The 23222-nt window shown below is 47.3% G+C and overlaps 1 protein-coding gene across 2 annotated transcripts; it reads left to right on the forward strand.

The window, feature by feature from the left end:
• Positions 1 to 1234: 1234 nt before the first annotated feature.
• LOC134036822 (rho GTPase-activating protein 29-like) lies at positions 1235 to 23195 on the forward strand. 2 transcript variants are annotated; one of them, XM_062481930.1, is made up of 22 exons: positions 1235 to 1597; positions 2033 to 2413; positions 9867 to 10010; positions 13177 to 13273; positions 13490 to 13562; positions 13876 to 13936; positions 14665 to 14814; positions 15070 to 15134; positions 15224 to 15334; positions 15430 to 15510; positions 15735 to 15890; positions 16105 to 16242; positions 16436 to 16611; positions 17452 to 17624; positions 18158 to 18286; positions 18396 to 18494; positions 19046 to 19209; positions 19975 to 20163; positions 20268 to 20405; positions 20537 to 20769; positions 20880 to 21186; positions 21340 to 23195. In XM_062481930.1, the coding sequence occupies exons 2-22, from the start codon at positions 2137 to 2139 to the stop codon at positions 22447 to 22449; spliced, it is 4071 nt and encodes a 1356-aa protein (XP_062337914.1). In that variant the 5' UTR covers positions 1235 to 1597; positions 2033 to 2136; the 3' UTR covers positions 22450 to 23195. The 2 variants fall into 2 exon arrangements, with proteins under 2 accessions (XP_062337914.1, XP_062337915.1); XM_062481931.1 differs by lacking the exons at positions 1235 to 1597; positions 2033 to 2413; positions 9867 to 10010 and adding an exon at positions 11915 to 12732.
• Positions 23196 to 23222: the final 27 nt, after the last annotated feature.

Genomic DNA, 23222 nt, shown 5'->3' on the forward strand with positions numbered 1-23222 from the left:
CATGTATCTGCATATTTTTATCATCCATCATCAATTCTTAACACGAGTGCACAGTGTCCGTGATGCAGTCAGTGATTAAGATGTCAGTGAAAAACAGAGATGCAGATTCCGTGAACTATAGTGCAAAGTTCCCGTGATAAAATTGGTGGCACACACAGATTCCTGGAATTATAGATATGGCATAGTGCACACCTGCGATGATGTCGGTGACACACAAAGATTTCTGGAATTATAGCTAGATAGTGCAGTGCCCGTGATGCAGCTGGTGATGACAGTTCTCAGTGGTTTTGGTACCTATATTTCTCAGATCACAATGGAAATTCTCAGTCATCTCTGAAGTACTTGTTCAGCCTCCACATCTATTCTAGGCAAAGTGCCAATGCTGTGGTAGCATACATTCATGCAAATGATTATGTAGATTTAATTTGTCTGACATTACCCCCGTTATACATTTCTTGTTATGTTGATCAAACTGTATTATATTGGTTCTCAGTTAAATTGTCTTACCACCACATACATCTAAACATTAAATTCATAACATAAGTCCTTACGTGCACAATGGTTGAGCCAGTTGTCATAATTGTAGGCCTAATTCACCACACTGTCTATACTGCTTGCACATTTGCAATGTGCAGGCAGTATAGACATCAGTTAACACATTAATTTATGGAACAAAATTCGTACACAATAATGGCAAGTAAAATATTATTATTCGGAAGAAACTCGCTGCAGACCAGAAGACCAATCAGAAGGAGCTGGGACGCAAAGAGAGCAAGCCAAACTGGAGGCCAATTCTTTTTATTTTTTCATTATTTTATGTCGAAATGCTTATCCAAACAACGTCAATCGCGACACTACACTCCGTTGAATTAGTAAGAGGACACATGCCGAATATGAACTTTGCAGAGTGCACGGTACTTGAGCTGGTCGTGGGAAACTAAACCCATTTTAATTCGTACACACACACACACACACACACACACACACGCACACACGCACACGCACACGCACACGCACACGCACACGCACACACACACACAAACACACACACACACACACACACACACACATTCCTGGCATTATTGGAGAAATATTGGACCTGTGTGGGATGTAGGCCTACGAGTCTGCGCTAGGTGGCAGTATCGATTCTTCTAATCTGTGATCGCAGCAATGTTTGTGTAGGTTACAATGTGGTATAATGTTAGATAGTAGCATACTGTAGTTTACAATAATCAATGAGATGTCAAGTCAACGCACTTTTACAAAACTGTTCCTGACAAGAGTTTATAGAGATTGACAATGTTGCATTACATCCACATTCTTGCATCTAAATTCGAATCCATCTAGTGAGAAGAAAGGGATAGCCAGTCAAAAGTTGTCGGCATGGTCACGTGACAGAAGACCGTCGGGTATAGTAAACGGTGATTGTGCCGAGAGGATCGTAGAGAACTTCTCTCTGTCGAACGAATAAAGTGACATGTTATTTTAGACAACCAAGCCAATTCTGTTGCCATACTATGTATATTTGAAACACGCAGGATATTTAATGATCGCTATTCTCATAATGTCGTTGCAATGTCACTAAACTACAAAGCAGGTGAGTTTTGATTTGTTTTCTTCTTTGAGATAGATGTTTGTTCGAGAGACATGGTATGCCAGCTAGGCAGTCTCAATGGTGGGGATTTGTCCGTTCTAATACATAGGCAATCTTTATTTTGTAGCGAAAATGTTTAGTTTTGTAAAAAAAAAAAACTTGAACAATTACATACGTTAGGCAATTTAGGGGCACACAGTAAATTCAATCTGTCGTTATGTTATCTTTTATGTCATTCAGAAAAAAATGTGGTGTTAGAAAAGTAGGTAACAGCTTTGTTTACCTTTTGTATTACACTTTAACGCTAAACCCATCAATATAGTTTGAACTTATAAATTGTTATAGTTACCATATTATTATAAAATCATAACTAGCTATTAAACTGTTATAAAATGCAGTTCATGTACAACGCTCTCATCTCCCTCTTCTTTATGACAGAACCAGCCATCCTGGGACAGCAGGAGAGTGATCTCAGGGGCTAGCACGACCTGGTGCACTCTGGGTAGTGTGTCCGGGTCTGGCTGCAGCACTTTGCCGCTGGTATGTTACGGAAGAGCAGCAGCAGTGGAGGGATTAAGCGGCCCCAGGGTCCGTCACACCTCTCTAACCCCCACACTGGGTCTCTGTCGGCTGGCTCCACTAAGACCTGGGACATGGGTCGCAGCTCCAGGATCTCCAACCCTCTCATTAGTATGGGGCTGGAGCAACATGTCTTGGGTGCCCCAGGGGTGGACCCAGACTATGTCATGCAGCTGGTAAACGATGTGCGCAAGTTTGCAGATGTCTTGCTCAACCTCAAAGAAGCATTTCATTCAAAAGGTGAGTTCGGTATCTCTTCAAATATGGTGATTGTTGATCTTTTTGAAAGACAGGTGGGTACATGTGAGAAATGCAAGATGATGGACAGTGCCCACTGCCCACTACGTGCAAGCCCTCCAAGAATCGGCGTGTGTGAGTGCGTAGACTGAGCTTGACCCCAAGCTGTGTTCCTGTGTTTATGCCGTGCCAGCAAGACTACAACCTGTTGAGTGTCCGTTTAGAGAGGGTTGACGGCCTCTCTGCTGACACCTCCACACACACTCTGTCCTCTAGGTCACTGACATGTGCGCCCACCCCCCCCCTTTTGAAGAACTCCAACTTGTGCTGTGTGTTACTGAGCTGCCACAGAAAACCTTGTCAAGGAAGGATGGCTTCATCCAAAATACATATGGGATCATCATATGTGGCCTCTCTGGTGGCTTTGGCTGTTTGTTTTCTGAAAACATGGTGTTATTGTTTTACTATCTGTAGGCCTAGGCCTAATCATTATTCAAGCTAGAGCGTGTCAAAATCTAGGCTGTACCTCATTTTCATACATTTCTTATCTATCTTTGTGGTATTTTAGCAGACATTTCAGTTTCCTGTACTTCACCTTTTCCATATTTCCCGCACCTCTCAAATTGGTAGGTTTAAACTAAAGCCAGGTGTCTTAGAGCCCCTTGAGACTTCACTCTAGGTAACGGACTGATGCAAATAGGTAATCAGGGAGCTTGTTGAGATTTTTTTGTTTTGCCAACATCCCTGAGTCAGACCGAGGTGGTCATTCTCTTCTGTCACTTACAGGTCTAGACAGCACATGTTGTTCTAGATAGCTATGTCCCGATTGATGGTTAACCCAAACAAATCATATCCTTTTTAATGTGTCATTGGTGTGTGTGTGGGGAATATCTCTCATTCCCAGAAGGTCTCAACCTTGTCCACTTTTTGTGTGTGAAGGGGTGGGATCGTAATTGGATTGGATTAATGGCCTCTTTGTTATGGTCTGTGTTGGGCACATAGGTTAGCTTGGGCCAGAAAAAGCATGGCAAACAATGAACTGTGTTGACCTACAGTAGCTCTCTGTAAAAGGCTAACACACATGGAACAGACATGCCCACTAGCATAGCGTAAGTCCTACTTACAAACTGTCTTTATTCTGTGTTTAAGATGTTTGTATACTGAGGTACTGTTCAAAAGCCATATCGAAATCAGAATTCCTTTTTAGCCATGTTGAGCCTGTTCATACTCTGTTGTTCCAATGAGTGATGAGCAGCATGTGTCAGCGTTCTCCGTCCTGAGGCCAAACAAGCAGAAATCAGCATGGTTCCATGTGGCTGGAGAAGAAATGAGAGGGGCAGGGACAGTGGGAGGACGAGGGGAGGAAGGCACATGCCAGCTCTTGTGTTATTCTTTTCATATTTTCAACAGGTTTGTCACTGGAGGACGGTGTGAAAGTTGCACTCGCCGTTCACTGAAAGACAGGCGTTTCCTAAGGATCCATAGCAAGTTTCGATTCCAGTAAAAGCAAGATGTTTTTTTTTCTTCTTTTTCTTTTAGCGGGAGGCAGGGTTTTCTATTCTCCTCGCAACTCTTGTGGGGGAGACGTGCATTAGCTTACCCCCCCCCCCCCTCCCTGCAGCCTGTAACTGGCCTACGCACACACAGGCCGAGGCTCACTGGGGGATCGTATCAGTGACTGCAAAACGCGCTCGAGTCTGACTCACCACATCCATTCCTCCCACAGGGCTTCACCTACCAGTTCCACAGGTCAGATCAGTGGGTAGATTTCCTCAGTTATCGGCCTTCTCAGCCACACTGTAGGGATGGTGCACCATCCTGACCGTTTGGTGCTGGTCTATTCATTAATGCAACTCCAGGAGAGGAATGTGGGTCTAGTGACCGATCAGATGACCTTCTGTCCCCAGTCACACTTGTCCCAAGCTGGTCTACTGCTTGTCCCACAAGCACGCGGCATTGTTGACCCCCTGGCCTTTCTCGGCCACATCTCTCTCACAGTTGAAGATCACACAATTGATACTTCCATTCACTACAACTCCATCAAGGCAAATACCTGTAGTGATGTGACCTTTTTCTTTCAGGACTCGTCTACCCAATACAAACAGCCTTACCCGTAGTTGGGAACCATTTTCTTCCAGCATCCCCGGCATGGCGTAATGGAGTCATAGTGTTCAGAAGGGGTATTTATCCACTGTAGCAACGTGTAGATCTGTGGCTTTGAAAAGACATGGAACGGTTTTGATGGGGATGAAAAGAGTGTTCCACACAGACAGGCTGCCCTCCCCCTCCCATCCCCCCTCTCTCCTGCATGCTCTACATTCCTTTCGAACAAATGTTCACTTGTAGCTGTAGCACCTTCAAATGACTGATGGTAGGTGTGAGACGCCCACCACTCCGAGCATTTTCATTTTCGTCGTATTTTCATCATTTTTGATGCTTTCACTGATTCAATATGCTTTGTTTTTTTGTTTTGGTTTATTTTGTCTCAGTAACAGTTTGTCATCACTTTTCTAACGTACTGCGTTTCAGAGAATGGTTACTAGAACCCCCCTAGAGTGAAGGGTTTAAGAAAAGAGTGGACTCTAACTGACTTGTATTGTAATAATAACTCTGTCATACTGGGCCAATATAAGCTAAGCCACTCTGTTAAACTGGCGTTGTCTGTTTGAGTTAGTTCCAATGGACAATATTTTAGTTTTTTCTAGCCCTATTCCTGTTTCAATATTTTTTCTGTGATTTGACTTTATTCTTACCAGAATTGAATATCATCCCCACCCATTGTTCATCACGTTTAGAGAGTGCTGCTTACTTACTGCTTAAACAATATTGTAAAATATGATGTGATTAAGCCAAGTGAATTCCTTGCCTATGTCAGTGTGATTGAGAAATGCATTGATTTATAGCCATATTCCAACAGTAGGTCAGTGATCTGGCTACCTAGGGCTTTCTGCTCCTGAATACTCAGGGACACAAAGCGTAGCTAGCTCATATCAGGTAGAACCAACAGGGCTTCACACCAACACTATCATTTACATTGCAGGATTAGGCAAATATGTCACTCAGTGGTTTGTACACTATTTGCACAAAATATATAGGGCATAGTTGACACAAAAACATGTCTAGTTGGTGTTGTCTCACATTAGGCCTATGCCTAGTTTTTATCTTTCACAATGTTGACGAAAGAACCTGAAAATGCCTGACCACGTTAAAGCAATGTCATGTTCAAGACACTCATGTCCTCGGTTCATTTGAAATATCTTGAATTCTTTTCCCCGGCCTGTGTCATCGTGACACTGATAAGATCTGGCACTGCTCCAGTTCAGTTGTATTGTTCTGTCTCACACTTTGGGCTGAAGATGACTTCATTCTTCACAGCCTTTATTAGAAGGACAAGCCCTGCCGTAACTGTTTGTTATGACATGTTTTGGGGCTACATCCCATTCCTCACCCCCCTCCAGAAACCCCACTGCCCGCTTAAGTGACCACCCTACAAATAGCTGCAGGTGGTGCTTTTAACTGAAAGAAAAGACCTAGGCCTCACGTATAATGGTTTAATGGCTTGCTGCTCTTAAGAGAAAGACAGGAAAGATTTGTGGGCCAGTAACTTTCCCTGTGATGCCGAGGGATGTTTCAGAGCGAGCCTGTGGTCGGGCGTGTTTCCTGAGGTGGGGATTTACGGTTATGGGCCCAGAATCTTGGCTCTGGAGATTGGTCACAGCAAGGGGGCGGATAGGCCTATATAGCAAGCTTAGGGACCCATCCCTGGAAGTGACTGTAGACCTGTAGAAGGGATAGCCTGTGTGCCCAGATGCTGATCTCCTCAATATGGTGACTCAGGAATTGTAATCGTCTATACTGTCTGAGCCAGATCTCTCAATGTTCTCCTCAATTTGTTATTACTGGCTATAACCTACAGACTTTGGTTCTAACTTAACCACTTAAAGGTGTAACAAATAAACACCTCTACACTTATCAGCATAGCCCTCTTTTGTTTATTAAGTCGTTGGTACTCTGACTGTCAGATTCATGTCTGATTTGTGCCAGATGTGGTGTTAGCCGTTCATGTATGGGAACGGGAAACCTTTGGACTGTTTAATAGTCCAGCACAAGGAGTTAGTTAGTTTGGAGCTGGTACTTATTGACGGCCCTTGTCATGTGTGGAGGCATCTCTGTCTCAGTTTCCAAACAAGGTAAAACATGAGCGCACCAAGGCGACACCCAGCTAAGCTGCATTTGTTTGGACAGGAGAGGAAATTACTGTTTGGAGACGTGCTCCTGACCAAACAATTCCACCTGTTATAGATCAGGTTGCAGAGGTCAATGCCTACTAGAGTTGTCTTATAGTGAATATTCCTTTCACAAGTCATCCGTTTACAGTAGGTTGTTGCTGTTGCTATAGTGTCACTGACCAGGAATGAGGTGGATGGATACAGGTCTGGAGGCAATCAGATCCCACAAACTCAGCCGCTGGACGTGGGAGTGAGGGGCTTCTTTTCCCTGAGTGATCCAGTCAGGGAAGCACCAGTAGGCTTCATGCAGGAGGTTGGGATGTCTCATGCGATGTCAGCAAAGTCCCGCAGCCCTTTTTCAGGAAGTGAGTCGCCACGCATTACTGGCAAGCCTAGTTTCATGTCAAACGGGTACGTGTTCTGACAAGCCAGTTGATTGCCTGTTGTTCTACTGCCTGCAGCCCCCTGGCAATCCCATCTGAGGGGAACGTTTACTTTAGCCTTTCCTTAAGCAGAGCGTAACGGGACAATAGGCTCTCGCCTCAAGTGTAGGACCTGTACAGATAAGATTGGCCTCGTCCCTTCTTGGTACAGTATAGTTCATCTCTTTGTTGGACCCTCGTTGAAAGTGTCCAGTGGTTCAAGGCGCTGAGAGAAGGGGCGGGCCCAGGGGCTATGGTGTGATCTTGGGGGGAAACAAACATGGAACAGACTGAGCGTGAAGCGTGGCTAGGAGGCCAGACCGTCCCTCCCCACAGAGAAAGACAAGGGGGCCTTTAGCTGTGGTGGAGTTGGCAGGGGGTCTTCCTTTAAACAATATGTCGTAGCCTAACCCTCATCTGAGGTGACCCCACAACGGCCAGGCCCCCGTCATCGTGGACACGTTTCCAGTGATCTTTTGATGCCATTGTTGTGACAGTACCAATTTACAGCAGGGCCTTGGATAGCATGTTATTAAGGGCGGGGTGACAATGAGTCTAGTCACTATTGATTTGACTGTTCCCCCTGCTGTCTTGTGTTCTACTGAGCGTTTTGCTAGATCTAAACAGTTGAAACGGATTGGCGATTATAATCATATGAAACATTGTGCGTATGTTTTCTTCGGGCCCATGTTCCCTCCCCTGCTGTTCAAATTCCCAACCAGTATTCGAATCTCTAACTTGTCTCACCTAATTGTCTTAGTATTTATTTTCTTTCTCCGCATACAATACTCTTTTTAGGTGAAAGGGGAAGGGATACGGCATCAATTAAGGAATCACACCCAAGTCGTAAGACCTGTCAGTTCTTCTCTCAGTACGCTGAGAACTAGTTGTTTCCCAACACCCTCTGAATCCTCTTCAGTCTTACCGAAACAATAGCTTGAATAAAACGTATCTTCATTTCGAAAGAGGAAATGGGTGATTCCACACTGCAGCTGTGATAGGAATTCTTTATTTGACCGTCACTAGTCATGACCCACTGTTGTCATTCAAAATGCCATTCTGATGTGGGTCCATCATTAAGTCCTATATGCTAATGGGACCTACACAGCTCGTTGATGTGAAAGGCTTCAAACACTTGTGGGCAAGCCCTAAGTATCCAGCTGGACATAAATTAAAAGGCAGGGTAAAACAGGGGTTTATGCTTAATGAGGGCCTATTGTTGGGTGTTCATAAGGAGGCAGACATCAAAGTGTGAGTGGCAGGGTCATGGACCTTGCCCCCAGGGGCAGCCCTCAAGGCTAGACCCCTGCTCCATTGGCCCTGCCTGTGTAAGCCTGTAATCCTGGAGCTGGCCTGGGTCACATGGTCACCTACCTCACGCAGGCCTCAGATCTTAATGGGAGATCATCCAACGACGTGTTTTTACAATAAAGGACATAGAATAGACAATTGAAGGGGAAATGGGAGTCTCCTGGGAACGTGCCCACAATACGAGAAGGTTGAGTCGTAGAAATGATATCCGAACGGTAAGCACTTCAAACTGGAGGAGTTTGATATTGAATTAAAATGATATACAATAGGTTCCTCTGTTGGTGGGTGAACTTTGATGAGGTAGTGTTTCTGCTCTTAAAAATGACAAGGGGAGAAGGGGTGTGGTGATGTTTGGGTGGATGGTTTTGGAATACATACACACACACACACACACACAGGCTGGCTTTTATTTTCACTCCCCTTGCAATTCCCTTAACTTTCCAATAAATCCAGCCTCTCATCTCATCCTCTTGGCACAGCTTTACAGTCTTAAAAAATAGATGACTGCTGTTTTATCGTGCTTCCAAAACAGTGGGTGAGACATGAACTCACCTATTGTCTAGCGCCAAGCCGTAGCCCTACTACTGATTACTCACCGCCAAGAGAAAAGCCAGCCTCCTTCCTCTTTTAGACCTGTTTCTCCTCACTCTGTATCAGCTAGCTGGCGAGACTGCAGGGGAGGCATACCTCTCATAGCAAACTGAGAGAGACAGAGCATGCTCTGTCACGTGACCGAGGCAAGTTAACCGCAAGGATATTATGAACACATTGGTGTGCTTCTCTTTTTGCAGTTAGCTTCTTTTTTTTGGTCACCGGTCAAAAGAAGAACTGGAATAGGTTCCCTATGTTCCTTAGTTGCATGGTTAAATAACTGTGCTTCCTAGTTTATTTGATGAAAGACTTGGTCCCTTTGTATTTGTATGTTCGCTATTTCAACTTTACTAGAAACGTCTGACCATACCAAAGTGTATCTTTATTCTACAATTTGAACCCATGCAATGTAGCATGCAGATGGTGGGCATTACAGTCTAAGTATAGGCTCTCGCTCGGTAGTTGTCTGTTGATATAGGCATATCCTTTTTGTTGTTGACGTCTTCAGCGGTGACTAAATGGGAACATTGCAGTTGCATCAGATGCTGGCCCTTGAAGTTTCTGTCAACCACAACTGCTTTTATTTCCTCCAGTGCTGCTTGCGTAACCTCTTCTCAGAGATGCAAGATGCCTGCATCTGACAACTACTTATGTCTGTTATCTGTCTGTCTAAGTAAAGGAATGTGAAGTATTCTTGAAGCCAGGGGACACTAATAAGTGTCTACGTGTTGTCACGTCATAGTTCTGATTCAACTTCCAGATTAGTAAAAATGTGGCTTGGTGGCCGAATTCCTAACCTTTTGAGCGTAGCACATTTTTGCCAGTCTTGTCTCTTGGTTTATTGTTTAGCTTGGCTATCAGATTGGTTTGACTTGACACTTTGACCTCTTCATCTGCTTTCAGAAACCCAGGAAGGTCTACACCAGCTGGTCAAAGAGCGCCTAGGTGAGCTGCTCCGAGTCCTCAAGGCTGTCATCAGCAAACACCAGACCCTGAACTCTGTGGACATCCTTGGGGCGGCTGGCACTGTCATAGCTAAGGTCAAAGGTCAGTCAGATGAATACTTTCTGTTGGCTGTTGTTCGACTTTGTTTTGCTCCTGCAGTTGTATGATGTTTCAGAGACCGTTCGGCAAGTGAAACGGATGGTCCTTCTACTAGAGTTGGCACCTCATCTTGTTGCTCCAAGGGCTCAGTGTGATATGTGATTATTATCTGGTTCAACAAAGGAATCCATTCCAGTCTCCTGAATGAATATAAACTAGAAGAATCCCAACTCGCAAGCTCATCTGCCAGAAATGTGATCCGCTGGGGGGGTTATTCCTCACTTGGCCTGGGAACAAGAATCTCCAGAGTGTGGGCCTAACATTGCTGTAATTTGCATTCCATATGTCTGCTATGGGGCTTCATGGCTTCACGTTTCCCCAGCTTGATTCACGTTCAACAATCAGTCAGAAGTGTGTACCACCTGGTTCTTCACCTCTGTATCTTGTCATCGGAGCAACAGACTAACCCCTTTATAGCTTCCTGATGTTTACCATGGGAGAGGTGTTTAAACAATGCTGAGAATGCAAAAAGGAGACAAAAAAAAGAACACCTCAGTAGAATAACTCTACTGTGAGGTGAGTGACAAGCTCCTCTGTTGAATGGACACAGGACATGTGAACCATAGACGTGGTTCCAGCCAGTGATGCAACTGACAAGACGAGATTTGTTCTCTGTCCATATCTTGTCATTCCAGCCTACATCAATACAATGGCATTCTTGGCCACTAGGGGGTGGGTTATCACCCCACACTCCCATCCTGGGCCTGTCCTGTCAGCTGGCCTATTGGACAACAGAAAACTGACAGAATCAAAGGACCACAGAATAACAGAAAAACGTGACATCAAAGTGGAGTGGATACATCAAATAGTTAGACAAGACACCTTGTGGCTCCTAGTAGCCTATCACTTTGGCACCTGTTTGGTCTGGTTAAATGCTTTCAGTATGACACCTGAGGACTTGGCAAGGTGCCGGGCATTACAGTATGAAAACCAAGCTGTCTTTAGAACATGTAAGCAGCCATTTTTTATGATATATAGATGTTATCTACTGAAACTCCATTCCAAAGGGTGTACCTACAAGCTGTACCACATTTAGCCCCTAAGCTTTAGACAACCATGTGTGCTAAATATTCAGAGATGTTTACCTCAGAGTGGGGCAAGACGTGAAGCTAAAAGCTATTTGTTGCCTCTAAATAGTCTTCTCTGTCTCTTTCTATCCCTCCACATGTTATCCCCACAGACTCTGGCAGGCACAAATCAGACACAGGTTTCTTTCCTGGTCACGTTCCATGAACGTCCCCACCCCCCATTCCACCCACCACCCCACCCCCTTGTCTTAAAATCTCCAGGGTAGTGCAATAAAAGTGTCAACTTTCTCAAGTTATTGAAATTCTTTCCTCTCACGCCCCCTTCATCGGGGTGAGATGCTGGCATCTGTCAGTGTGTATTTATTTACTGCAATCAATCTGCTCCTGGCTCTCCCTTTCAAGAAACCCTTTATTTGCCTACTCTGCTAGCTTTTGTTCGCTCAAAGAAAAAACACTAGTTTAAAGTTACCAGATACCTGTCACATATGATCAGGCTTCACAATATCAAACCACGCACCTGTCACTGAAAGTAGATCAAGACAGACTGACAGACTGCCACACATGTTGGGGACTCACTCAAAACAGTTCCAGGTTTACTGTCCCACAGAGGACTCGGTGTGAGAAAACAATGGCTTCTGTGCTTGAATGGTGCTTGAATGATGCAGTTCCCATATTTGGGTTGTGACAAGGGGGGCAGCAGAGGGGGGGGGGGGGTTGGGGTTGGGGGGGGGGGGCAGAGCTGGGACATTGTTGTGGGAGCACAGGATGTCCTGAGGAAGAAGCCAGCTCTCCTGCAGCCAGGCCTCAGAGTGGCTCTCTAGCATTCAGGAATAAGGAGGCGTGTGGTGGGAGCCTGGTCTCTATCTCTCCTCACTCTCACTCCTGGGGTCCAGCCGGGGTTCCTGATAGGCAGGGAGTGTCCTCCTCCGTCTATGCTAAGGTGACTGAACATTCAGGGGTCCATTGAAGTTGAAGATTGCGTTTGGTGTCATCTCGTCTCAAGAAGATAAATCGGAAGTCTAAAAAGATGTTCTGTGGTAGTGAATTGGAGTCGGGGGCAGCCTAACTGCAGTTTCCACATATCCAGGTTGGTGTCAAGAGGCAATGCCACAGACAGTTGGGAGGATAGGTGACGTCGATGGAGGGTGAATCTTGAAGTGGCTGTCTGAACGTTGACTTTGTTGACTTTGTTTGTCGAGGAGCTCACGCTGTGTGAGTGTTTCCTGTGGCAAGGAGACAGGAAGCCCTCTGCAAAGTCGGATTTCTTTGCCTGTCTAGAGTTCCTCTGATTGCCTTTCGCAAATGTCCGCTAGCCGACTAAACTATTTCCTGTGAAAGAAAGCTCCTGTACAGAAATTGGAAATTGGGCCTGTCATTTCGAAGAATCGTCAAAGCATTTGGACATGTTCGTTTTTGAAATTCTTTGTGAAAGATAACATTTAGTCATTTTAGATTTTCATAACCTTTCGTCTTAGCCCATTGAGCTTGTGACCTGAGTGGAACCAAACGGATGATCTAGAGAATTGAATTGCCCCTGGATTAAAGAAGAATGTGTTTAACGTCATTCTCTGCAAGTCATTTTCTGGATTAAAACGAGGCAGAAGAGAAAGCTGTAATATTAATGCCAGTTATACTTGGTGAGCCTGTTTTTTGTGGCATTTGGCAATGATATAAGGTCCCTTCATGAGGAACATGCCTATCGATACCACTTTGACAATCAGCTTTCTGTTTGTATTGGCTATTTAGTGTCGGCACTTTTTACATTTTGTCTAACTTTAGTTTATCGAAACCTTGTTTCCACTGCTGAACTGCAAGAAGCGTTTCCTCAATGTACTTACAAAAATATTTCTTGAGGACAAACAAGGAAGTTGTGAAGATATGTCAAAATACATGCAGTATTTAAAATCATTGGAGAGTGGTAAATAAATTATACTGTGTTTTTTTGAAAATGACATTCACTGAAATTATTTTCTGTATCCATTTTGATTTCTTTAGAGAGACATAGAGAATTGTTCTAGAACTGTTGTTGTTGATTGCTTGCTCTTTCTGAATGGGGTTTGTGGTTTTATCACTCTGAACAGGTGTTAACTTCAAGGAAGTAAACCAAGAAAGCAAGAACGCTATATTCAGCGAGATATACACATCCATTGACACCTTGGCATTCACATTTGGCAATGTGTGAGTATAATCCTACTGTACCTTTCAACACTGTTGACTTTTAGCTCTCTGGTAAAACAATTAGTGTAGTTGACCAGACCAACAATGCCAGACCTATTTTGGGAGTAACACGATATGTCAATATCTGTATCTGTAAGAGCAGTGTTGGTACTGTTCAGATGCTGACAGCTATTCATCAGATGTTGAGGCTGGCGTGTGTGTGTTTGGTCCCTTCAGAGTGTCTGACTTCCTTATGGGAGATGTGGACAGTGGCCCAGGTTTGGGGCTCCCCCACACCAGGAGGACCAGGGTGAGACAACACAAACACACGCACACACACACACACCTCTTTAGTTCTTTAATTGGGCAGTGTGGGGAGAGGGGGGCGGGGGGGGGGGGGGGGGGCTCTCTGATCAAATTAGACAAAGCCTCGACTTTCAAGGAAAACCCTCAAAGTCCTACTTTCCCCTTGTGGGTGTGTGGCGTTAAGACTTGATGCTGTGAGAGCTTTTTAATCTTCTCTCCTTGTAACATTAAGCATATGTTCAGAATCCACTCTGTAATTATTCTTTTGGGGGGGTTCCGTGCTGTCTGTCGTAATGTGCTTCTCATCTTTTTCCTAGTCTTTTGAGAATCTCTCTGCTAGTTCTGGAGGGTACGCTCCAGAGAAACATGACCTTGCAGGTGAGTGACAGCACCGCAAGCCACTAGGAACACAAAACATTGGCATGGAATGTATGTAATGATTACAAATGGCAGTTATTCAAATAGTTAAACAGCTAGTAGCCCAGGGCTTTAGTGTCAGCTAACCAGCTCACAAATCATTTATCTCTGTGGGCCCTCACATGCCTCAAGTGGTCCCTCCCTTAACCGCGTTCAGACCCCTGTTATTTCTGCTGCAGTTTTCATACTATGTGGTCTTTTTTCCCCTCCTCTGCCTCCGAATGGCTGACATTCTTTGCCTGTTTAGAAGTAGTTCTGTGGGAGATGGGAAACATGTGCGTGTATGTTGAATCAGATGGCAGGCAGCTGGGAGAGGTGCGTGGCAGCCTGCTGGATGGGTTTATGACAGGGCCATGCACGCAAAGGCTCGAAGCTATGTGATGTTTACGTGCCATACCTTCTGAGAGGCACCACTTCCTGATAGCCAAATCTGATGAGAATCTCACTCCTACAGCCAGGACTGGCGAACCAACGCCGTTGACTGGTTTCCTGGGAGCCTAGCGAGCTGCCTGCATGGCACTTTCAGATCCTCTTAGACACACTCCTTCTCTCTGTTCCTCATTTGAAACTACTCCTCCATGTCAGATAGCACTCAAACATGAGGACGATTCGGCCTGTTACACGGTAACCGGCTGACCTGGTGTTTGGCTAACTGCCGTCCATGTGACCCCCTCGTTCTCCCACGGCAGGTCCAGAGGTGGCGCTGTCTCTGGAGGAGGAGGTGGACCTGACCCTGCTGAAGAACGACAGCGGGGTGGAGTCAGCGCTGCTCTATGCCAAGGCCTGGTCCAAGTACACCAAAGACCTGCTGGCCTGGGTGGAGAAACGGCTGGCCCTGGGTGAGCTACAAGCTCACACATACACAATTAACCCCAGCAAACATAGATACTGTACCACTAAACCCTGTGCATAAAAGCGATTGTAGAACTACACCAGACATGGTATACAGACTTATTGTATATTTGTCTTATACATCATTCATTAATATAGAGTACAGTTGTTCAGCTATCTTTGTCGTGGAAGTTGTACATATTTTATATTAACTCCTTTCAAACCTACCTAAAATACATTGATACTTATACTTTTTTTTACAGACACTGAATGTGCAAAAAGTTATGCAAAAATGGCAGAATCTGTGAAGTCACTTGCAAGTCAACAGGTAGTGTTTCGTAACATATTAGTACACAGTGCTTCATCTGAAATGAATAGAAGGTGTCACTCATCTCTTTCTTCTCTTGTGGCGCAAAGGTGTTCATGCCATTCACAGACATATATATATCTACCTTCAAAAACGACATTGAGTACAGCCAGCTGCTCCTACAAACCGCTACAGCTCTGCAGACCAATAAGTTTATACAGGTATGAGTGAAACAACCTGAGAAAGGCTTTATATTTGGAATGATTCTTAGTTTTGAATGTTCATTTAAAGCACTGCTCCTCGCTCTGGTCTTCAGCCTCTACTGGCCCGCAAGAATGAACTGGACAAACTGAGGAAGGACATTAAGGAACAATGGCAGCGAGAGCAGAAGAAAATGGTGAGAAAATCAAGTACGGTACTACAGCGCTACATGCCGGGACCGAGTGCGTATCTGTACCTATTTCAGATTTCCGATGTGTTCTCCTTTGACTGCTTGTGTAGAAACGAGGTCATGGTCGTTTCCCCTCAGCTCCTGCAGTGTGTGAGAGCCGTCACACTCTTTAACAGTCTAACTCCTGTGTGTGTGTGTGTGTGTGTGTGTGTGTTCTCTGTGCGGAGCAGCAGGAGGCAGACGTGTGTGTGCGGAAAGCCCGCGTGCTGCAGGCCCAGCGGATCGAGGAGCTCCAGAAGGCCCAGCCCTCCAGCAGCCAGGCCCAGGAGGAGCAGCCCAGCGCTGGGAACAAGCAGCAGGAGAAGAGGAGGAGGCTGGAGGAGAAGGTGGGAGTCTGGGAACGACACGGAGGGCCTGGGAGGGGGAAGTCTGAGTGAGGCAGCACCCATGTCTATATAAATAGACAAGGAAAATGGAAAATGGATGTGTGATGTCTGTTGGTGTGTTTGTGTGCTGATTATAACAGCAAACACAGCCCAGCTAGATGTGTGTGTGTGTGTGTGTGTGTTGTTTTTTCCATGGCCTCTCTCCTGTGTCCAGTCTGAGGAGGCCCGGGAGCAGTACAGGGCCTGTGTGGCGGAGGCAAGCGCCAGGAGGAGGGAACTCGCCAATGCCAAGACGGACATCCTCACCCAGATCAGGGAGCTCATCTTTCAGTGTGATCTAACTCTCAAAGCTGTGAGTGTCCAAAATAGAAGACTCTGGCCATTGTTCCTGATACTGGTCTCTCCTGATATGAGTCATGGGCCAAGGCTAAGAAACCCCTTCATGTGACGCGTGGGGTAACAGAATGTTAGTCTGTGCCATCACAGGAAAGCCCTGTCAGCCCATTGGTGAATCATCGTCCCCCTTCCTGTCTCTCGCTGTCCAGGTGACTGTGAACTGGTTCCAGATGCAGCAGGCCCAGGCTGCGGTCCTCCCTGCCCACTACCAGGCCCTGAGCGAGAGCGCCAAGTTGTACGAGCCCGGACAGCGATACGCTCAGTTCGTCCGCAACCTGCCCAGAGAGCCCCTGCACATGGAGGCTCTGTCCTCAGACAGCCTCAGGTCAGCCTCCTGCCAGAGCCCGGCTCTGTCCTCCCTCAACTGACTACCAGTTCAGAAGGACTGAGAATGAATGTGCATATTTTAGTAAACATAAACATTTCAGATTTATGAACCCCAGAGGCCAAGTTGTTGAAGGCTTTAACAATGAACCGCTGTTTTTCATAAACAAAGGTCCGGTTTAGTTTTCACGAGACATCACGCTATCTGAAAGTTTTCAATTATACTTTGATTTGTTGTTTATCTGGTTTTGATAGTGAGGCTATCTCAGAAGGTTGAGAAATTCCCTGTGAATTCCCTGTCTTCACTACACTAGACCTGCTGACTTCTCCAATAGGGCAACAATGAGTCAGAGTGTGGGAGGAAGAGAGAGAGAGAGGTTGAGTGTGAGAGAAACAGAGAGACAGTTGGAGAGAGCAAGCGAGGGAACGAGTAGGGGAGCGAGAGAATACGTGTTGAATTTGTGCCCTTCCTCAGGAAATATCTGTGGTGCACGCTGAATGCAGTTGAGGAGATTGTGAGCGTGAGATTCTGGCTTGGGTTATAACTGTCCCATATGACTGGTGCTCTCCCTATCAAACCAAGCCAACTATCAGTTGACCACACACACTCCTCAACACAGCACAATGGTGTTAGCCAACACGATGGGCCTCACATTGGACCATATCTTTCTGTGATAATGTGTTGGCCTCTAGCCTGTGGTCACAACAGTCAGCCTGAACCATTACTTCATGTCATATTTTTCCCATTTTGTGGTCTTCGTACATGTCAAGTATTTTAGATAACCCGAAATTGTTGATTAGCTTTTTGTGTATTTACGCCATGTCACCCGGCCTCCCTCAGGTTTCCATTCAACAAGCGCTCAGTCGGCAGCAGCCACTCCTCTCACGGGAACCTGTCGCAGGTGTCCGTCACCTCCTGCGACGTCCTGAGCGGGGACGAGGTGGACAGCCCCGTCCCCGCCCCGCCAGGCAGGAGCAGAGAGAGGAGGTCCAACAGCAGCACGGACATCCAAGGTTACACAGAGACATTCACAAAAGCTCCACTGTCAAACTGCAACTTCCCCTCCAGTCATTCAGGGACCTTCAGCCCACTTCCCCTGTGAAGTATTTATGTTCCGCTCAGCAACACCAGAAATACTGGAGGCTTTGATAATGACTCTCATTAAAATTCTATAATTGTCATTGCTTGCGGAGGCCGAGCTAGGCGAACTCTAAACACGTCTGCCAAGACATGTGGTGGCATGATTAGAGAGTAACCTGGTTGTGACACATGTACTCTCAGGTCAACAGACAGGTTCACAGGTTGATGACTCAACACAGCTCCAGACTCTTCCAAATGAAATTATGCACTTCACTTTGCAGTGGCTTAAATAATTGTAGATTAGTTACATGTTTTGTCCACAAAAAGAAAGGGTTTGGTCTTCTGTAGGAGTCTTTGATCTTCTGTATTTAATTTGCAAATACTGTGTAATTGAATGTATCAATACTAGTCCTAGTGAATACTAGATATACAATAATGAGTATGTGTTGTGTTTCCTGTGCTGCAGCTCTGAGAGGGCAGGCCCCTTTACGAGCCTGGGCCTCAGGTAGTCAGGCTGGGGGGATGTGCAGTGACTCTGAGAGCGCCGGAGGCAGCAGCGAGTCCCGCTCCATGGACTCCCCCACCGCCAGCCCAGGTAGGCAGGACGCTGCAGCAGCTCCGGCTGCGTCGCGGTCGCTCTCGGCGGTGCGCGGGCCGCGTGGCCACAGACGCGAGCCCGACGGGTGTCCTCTCTCTCCCCACAGGAGATTTCAAGAGGCGGCTCCCCCGGACGCCCTCCACCGGGACCATGTCCTCCGCTGACGACCTGGACGAGCGGGAGCCTCCGTCGCCCTCGGACAATGGTGAGCGGTGGTCTGGAAATGTGAAAGCAAGCAGGGAAGCTTGTGCGTGCGTGTGGGGGATGGGGGACGGACGGACTTTCACCGTGACTGAATGTTTTTACACTCTGCACAGCTGCACAGATGGGGTTCATGTTGGTTTTGGCTCGGGGCCTCGGGTCTGTAGTTCCTGTCTCTGAGCTGACCTCTCCCAGTTTGAGAATGTGTTATTTTTATTTTCTCATTGTTATTCAAGGCATCAGGAGCTTGTGGTGTTAAAACCAATCCAATTTGCACTAATTCCAAGGCACATTAATATGTAGATGCGTGTGAAACAACATGATCTGGGAAGGCCCTCACTTCCCAGCTAAGCCCATCATCAATCTTTGTGACTAGTGAACAAAATACATATTTCATTTTTTGAGAAGAACGTTTTTTGTTTGTATGTTCATCGAGGTTTCATTCACTTCGATGTAACCTGATACTCTTGGACAGAAAATACCCGGTAATGTGAACCAAAGCGCAGCGATCCACACCAGATTCTCGAGTGTCTTGTCTCTCTCCCTGCCTCCCAGGTCTAGGTGAGATGGTGACTGAGACGGCCAGCTCCCCAGGACCCTTCAGGAATGCCCAGATGTCCAAGGCAGCCCACACACACAAGCTGAGGAAGCTGAGAGCTCCGTCCAAGTGCAGGGAGTGTGACAGCCTGGTGGTGTTCCACGGAGCAGAGTGTGAAGAGGTAAAGATGCCCTGTGGGGCATGAGGAACACATCAGCCCGACCGGGGTGTCTTGGGGTGACATGATGCAGCGTTACTTTGAAATGACAGTCTCTCGTCTCTCTCTCTCTCTCTCTCTCTCTCTCTCTCTCTCTCTCTCTCTCTCTCTCTCTCTCTCTCTCTCTCTCTCTCTCTCTCTCTCTCTCTCTCTCTCTCTCTCTCTCTCTGTGTCGCTCTCTCTCTCTCTCTCTCTCTCTGTGTCGCTGTCTCTCTCTCTCTGTGTCTCTGTCTCTCTCTCTCTGTCTCTCTCTCTCTCTCTCTCTCTCTCTGTGTCTCGCTCGCTTTCTCTCTCTCTCTTTGTGTCTCTCTCGCTCTCTCTCTCTCTCTCTCTCTCTCTCTCTCTCTCTCTCTCTCTCTCTCTCTCTCTCTCTCTCTCTCTCTGTGTCTCGCTCGCTTTCTCTCTCTCTCTTTGTGTCTCTCCCACTCTCTCTCTCTCTCTCTCTCTCTCTCTCTCTCTCTCTCTCTCTCTCTCTCTCTGTGTCTCGCTCGCTTTCTCTCTCTCTCTTTGTGTCTCTCCCACTCTCTCTCTCTCTCTCTCTCTCTCTCTCTCTCTCTCTCTGTGTCTCGCTCGCTTTCTCTCTCTCTCTTTGTGTCTCTCCCACTCTCTCTCTCTCTCTCTCTGTGTGTGTCTCGCTCGCTTTCTCTCTCTCTCTCTTTGTCTCTCTCTCTCTCTCTCTCTCTCTCTCTCTCTCTCTCTCTCTCTCTCTCTCTCTCTCTCTCTGTCCAGTGTTCCCTGGCTGTTCATAAGAAGTGTCTGGAGACCCTGGCCATCCAGTGTGGCCATAAGAAGCTGCAGGGCAGACTACATCTGTTTGGTATTGACTTTGCCCAGGCAGCCAAGAACAGCCCTGATGGAATCCCCTTCATCATCAAGAAGTGCACCTCCGAAATCGAGAGCAGGGCCCTGAACATCAAGGTAACGCCCTAGAGAACCAACTTTCTGCGTTCAAGTGCGTCAGAGGATACAAAACAAGTAGAGGACTCACAGGACATGGTGAATGGTGTTTCTCTGTACTAAAGGGGATCTACCGCGTTAACGGGGCCAAGTCCCGCGTGGAGAAGCTCTGTCAGGCGTTTGAGAACGGCAAGGAGCTGGTGGAGCTGTCTGACCTCTCACCCCACGACATCAGCAACGTGCTCAAGCTCTACCTGAGACAGGTGGGCATATAGCAGATTTCACACACACAAAGTCATTGCGACGTAGAAATTAAGAAGAGACCCCGTTTTAACAACCTGAATGACCATTCATAATTAGCAAACCATATTGGCCTCCTCCCCTGTGTTACCAGCTACCAGAGCCCCTGATCCTGTACCGCTACTACAACGACTTCATCGGGCTGGCCAAGGAGACCCAGAGGGTGATGGTGGACGATGCGGAGGCAGCCAGGCGAGCAGAGCCGGGGGACAAGCCCAGCATCAGCATCAAGCTCAACAGGGTCGTCTTCAAGATCCGAGACCTGCTACGTCAGCTTCCCCCAGGACACTACAAGACCCTACGCTTCCTGGTGGCACACCTGCACAGGTGAGACACACACACACACACGCGCACACACACACATATATAGTCCCTGACACAAAGCCTAACTCTAGAAGCCGTTTGGGTACTTTAAGAAACAACTGTGTCTCCCACAGGGTGACGGAGCAGGCAGAGGAGAACAAGATGACAGCCAGCAACCTGGGCATCATCTTCGGCCCCACCCTGGTGAAGCCCCGGCAGGCGGACGCCGAGGTGTCCCTCTCCTCCCTGGTGGACTACCCCTACCAGGCCCTGATGGTGGAGCTGCTCATACGCTACTTCCAGATGATCTTCGACGTGTCCCCCGGGGCGACCTCGCCCTCCCACCCGCCCGGGGCGGAGCAGGCCTCCCCCAGACTCACCCCCCAGGAGAAGGAGCAGAGGCTGAGCAGGCATTCCACCTCCCTGCTTGACATCAAAGAGGTGAGGGGGCTTTTTGAAACCATTTCCATCTTTTTCGCTCGGACGCGATCTGAGTCGACTCGACTCGGGTCGTCCTCGTTTCTGTGGATTCGAGAAACGTAAAGCACCGAGCGGCCTGAAAATTTGATTTGGAATGCTTGTGTTTCTCCACAGAGCGCCAAGGTCTACAAGCGGCACTCGTCCGTGATCCCCTCGTCGCACATCCAGGACGAGGTGAGGGGGCTCCCGCCCGGCCCCGAGAAGAGGGAGGCGGTCGCCACCATGGACAGGCTCAACGGCCTCCAGTCCTCCGCAGCCCCCGATGTCCAGAGGTCCACTCTGGTGTTTGGGCGACCCAGCCTCAACCCCCTCCCCTCCTCCTCCTCCTCCACCGCCCCCCGCGTCCAACTCCGTGCCCAGCGCTCCCGGCTCGTCTCTCGGCCAATCAGCATGCCCCTGGAGCGCCTTCCCGCCCCGGCCCAGGTCAGCGAGAGGAACGGCCGCAACGTGTCCGAGTGTGACTCCTCCTCCGTCCCCACCTCCACCATCCAGGAGTGTCCGGAGCCGGAGAAGCCTCGCCCCAGTGGCTCCTCCAGGGTCAGCACCTACTACATCACTCCCTTCATCGACACGCAGGCCATACAGAGGAGGACCTGGGAGAGGAAGTATAAACACTACGACGTCACTCCCAGGACCGCCATGATTGTCAACAACCTGCCATCAGCTAAGCCCAGGGCCCTGTCGGGGAAGACTTTGCCCTCGTCATCCTCGTTCTCTGGACCCACTGCTTCCTCTTCCTCTGCAGGCCCCGCCCCCTACCCCAACCCCCAAGGCCCCTACACAGCGTCGGTCAAGGCCGATAAGTACGACACTGAGAACTCTGCCAGTGAGGCGAGCGCCTCTGTGAAAGCCCCCATCTCATTCCGGGCTCCCCGGACTCTGCAACCGCCTCCAGGGACCTTCTATAAGCCCCCTGCCTCCTCAGGCAGCTGGGCGAGGCAGCAGGGGGGCTCCGGGGCCTCCTCCTCCTCTAACCCCCCTCCCAACACCTCCACTCCCGCCCCCCCTCAGACCCATCTTCAGACACACGACTCCCCGGACAGCTCCGCTGGCCCTGAGGTCACGACCTCCGCTATCTTGTCGGCTCCCGAGTCGCCTCCCCAGTCTCCGAGCCCCGGCAGCCCTGAGGAGCTGCTGGGCTCGAGCGAAGCCAAGCCCCTGTTCCAGAGACTGCGAACCCGCCGTCTGCAGGAACTGGAACACAGGGAGGCCCACTTTGTCTGAAGCTTCCAATCATTTGGAAGATTTGTATATGAACTGTGTTTCTGTGCCATGTTCTAAATGTCCGAAGAAAAAATAATAATTTCCTGAACCGTTTTATCATCAGAGATGGTGGGTAAAAGTGAGAGCAGGCATGTGTATATGAACCATGAAAGTGTTACATCTGTAAATATACGTGTGTATGTATATATACATAAACTTACTATGTGCTGCATGTTAAAGTCTCATAGTTATTTTAAACATGCAGTCAACACACCCATTATCCCAATTGTTTGTGCCAGTCATCCCACACCACCACCCTGGATTTCAGATGAGAACACTGTCAAATATAGATGTTTTAATGTTTTATTTGTAAAGTTATACAGTGCATGTAATTGTGTAATTTCTTGTTCCATATTAAATATTTTACTGTTACCACGCAATGCACTTATTCAATGCAGGTTCAAAACGACTAACATTGGCTTCAATGTTTGAAATGGTTTAAATGGCATAACAGAATTTTCTATAAGTATTTTTATAATCATGATCAAAGATCTATCATTCCTGCTTTTTTGTACCAGTCTGTCCAGAATAAAGGGGGATTGGTACATTAGGTTCTGTATGTAAACTCATGTATCTGTTTACGTTTTATATACTTTAGTTCCAAACTGCACATTATGACATTTATTTGTTAATGAAGTTATTGTGACTAAAAAGAAACAATATGCAAAAACATCTTGCTGCATATTAAAAGTATAGTTGAAACTCAACTTACGTTCATCGTGAATTTATTTTTC

This window comes from Osmerus eperlanus, chromosome 16 (genome assembly GCF_963692335.1).
Source record: "Osmerus eperlanus chromosome 16, fOsmEpe2.1, whole genome shotgun sequence".
NCBI classification, from domain to species: domain Eukaryota; kingdom Metazoa; phylum Chordata; class Actinopteri; order Osmeriformes; family Osmeridae; genus Osmerus; species Osmerus eperlanus.

Bases quoted from the DNA above. Each gene is read 5' to 3' on its own strand.
- LOC134036822 (XM_062481930.1), top strand. From the start codon at position 2,137: ATGTTACGGAAGAGCAGCAGCAGTGGAGGGATTAAGCGGCCCCAGGGT. The intron at 19,210-19,974 runs GTAAAGATGCCC...CTCTCTGTCCAG, and splicing joins ACGGAGCAGAGTGTGAAGAG to TGTTCCCTGGCTGTTCATAA. The intron at 20,406-20,536 runs GTGGGCATATAG...CTGTGTTACCAG, and splicing joins TCAAGCTCTACCTGAGACAG to CTACCAGAGCCCCTGATCCT.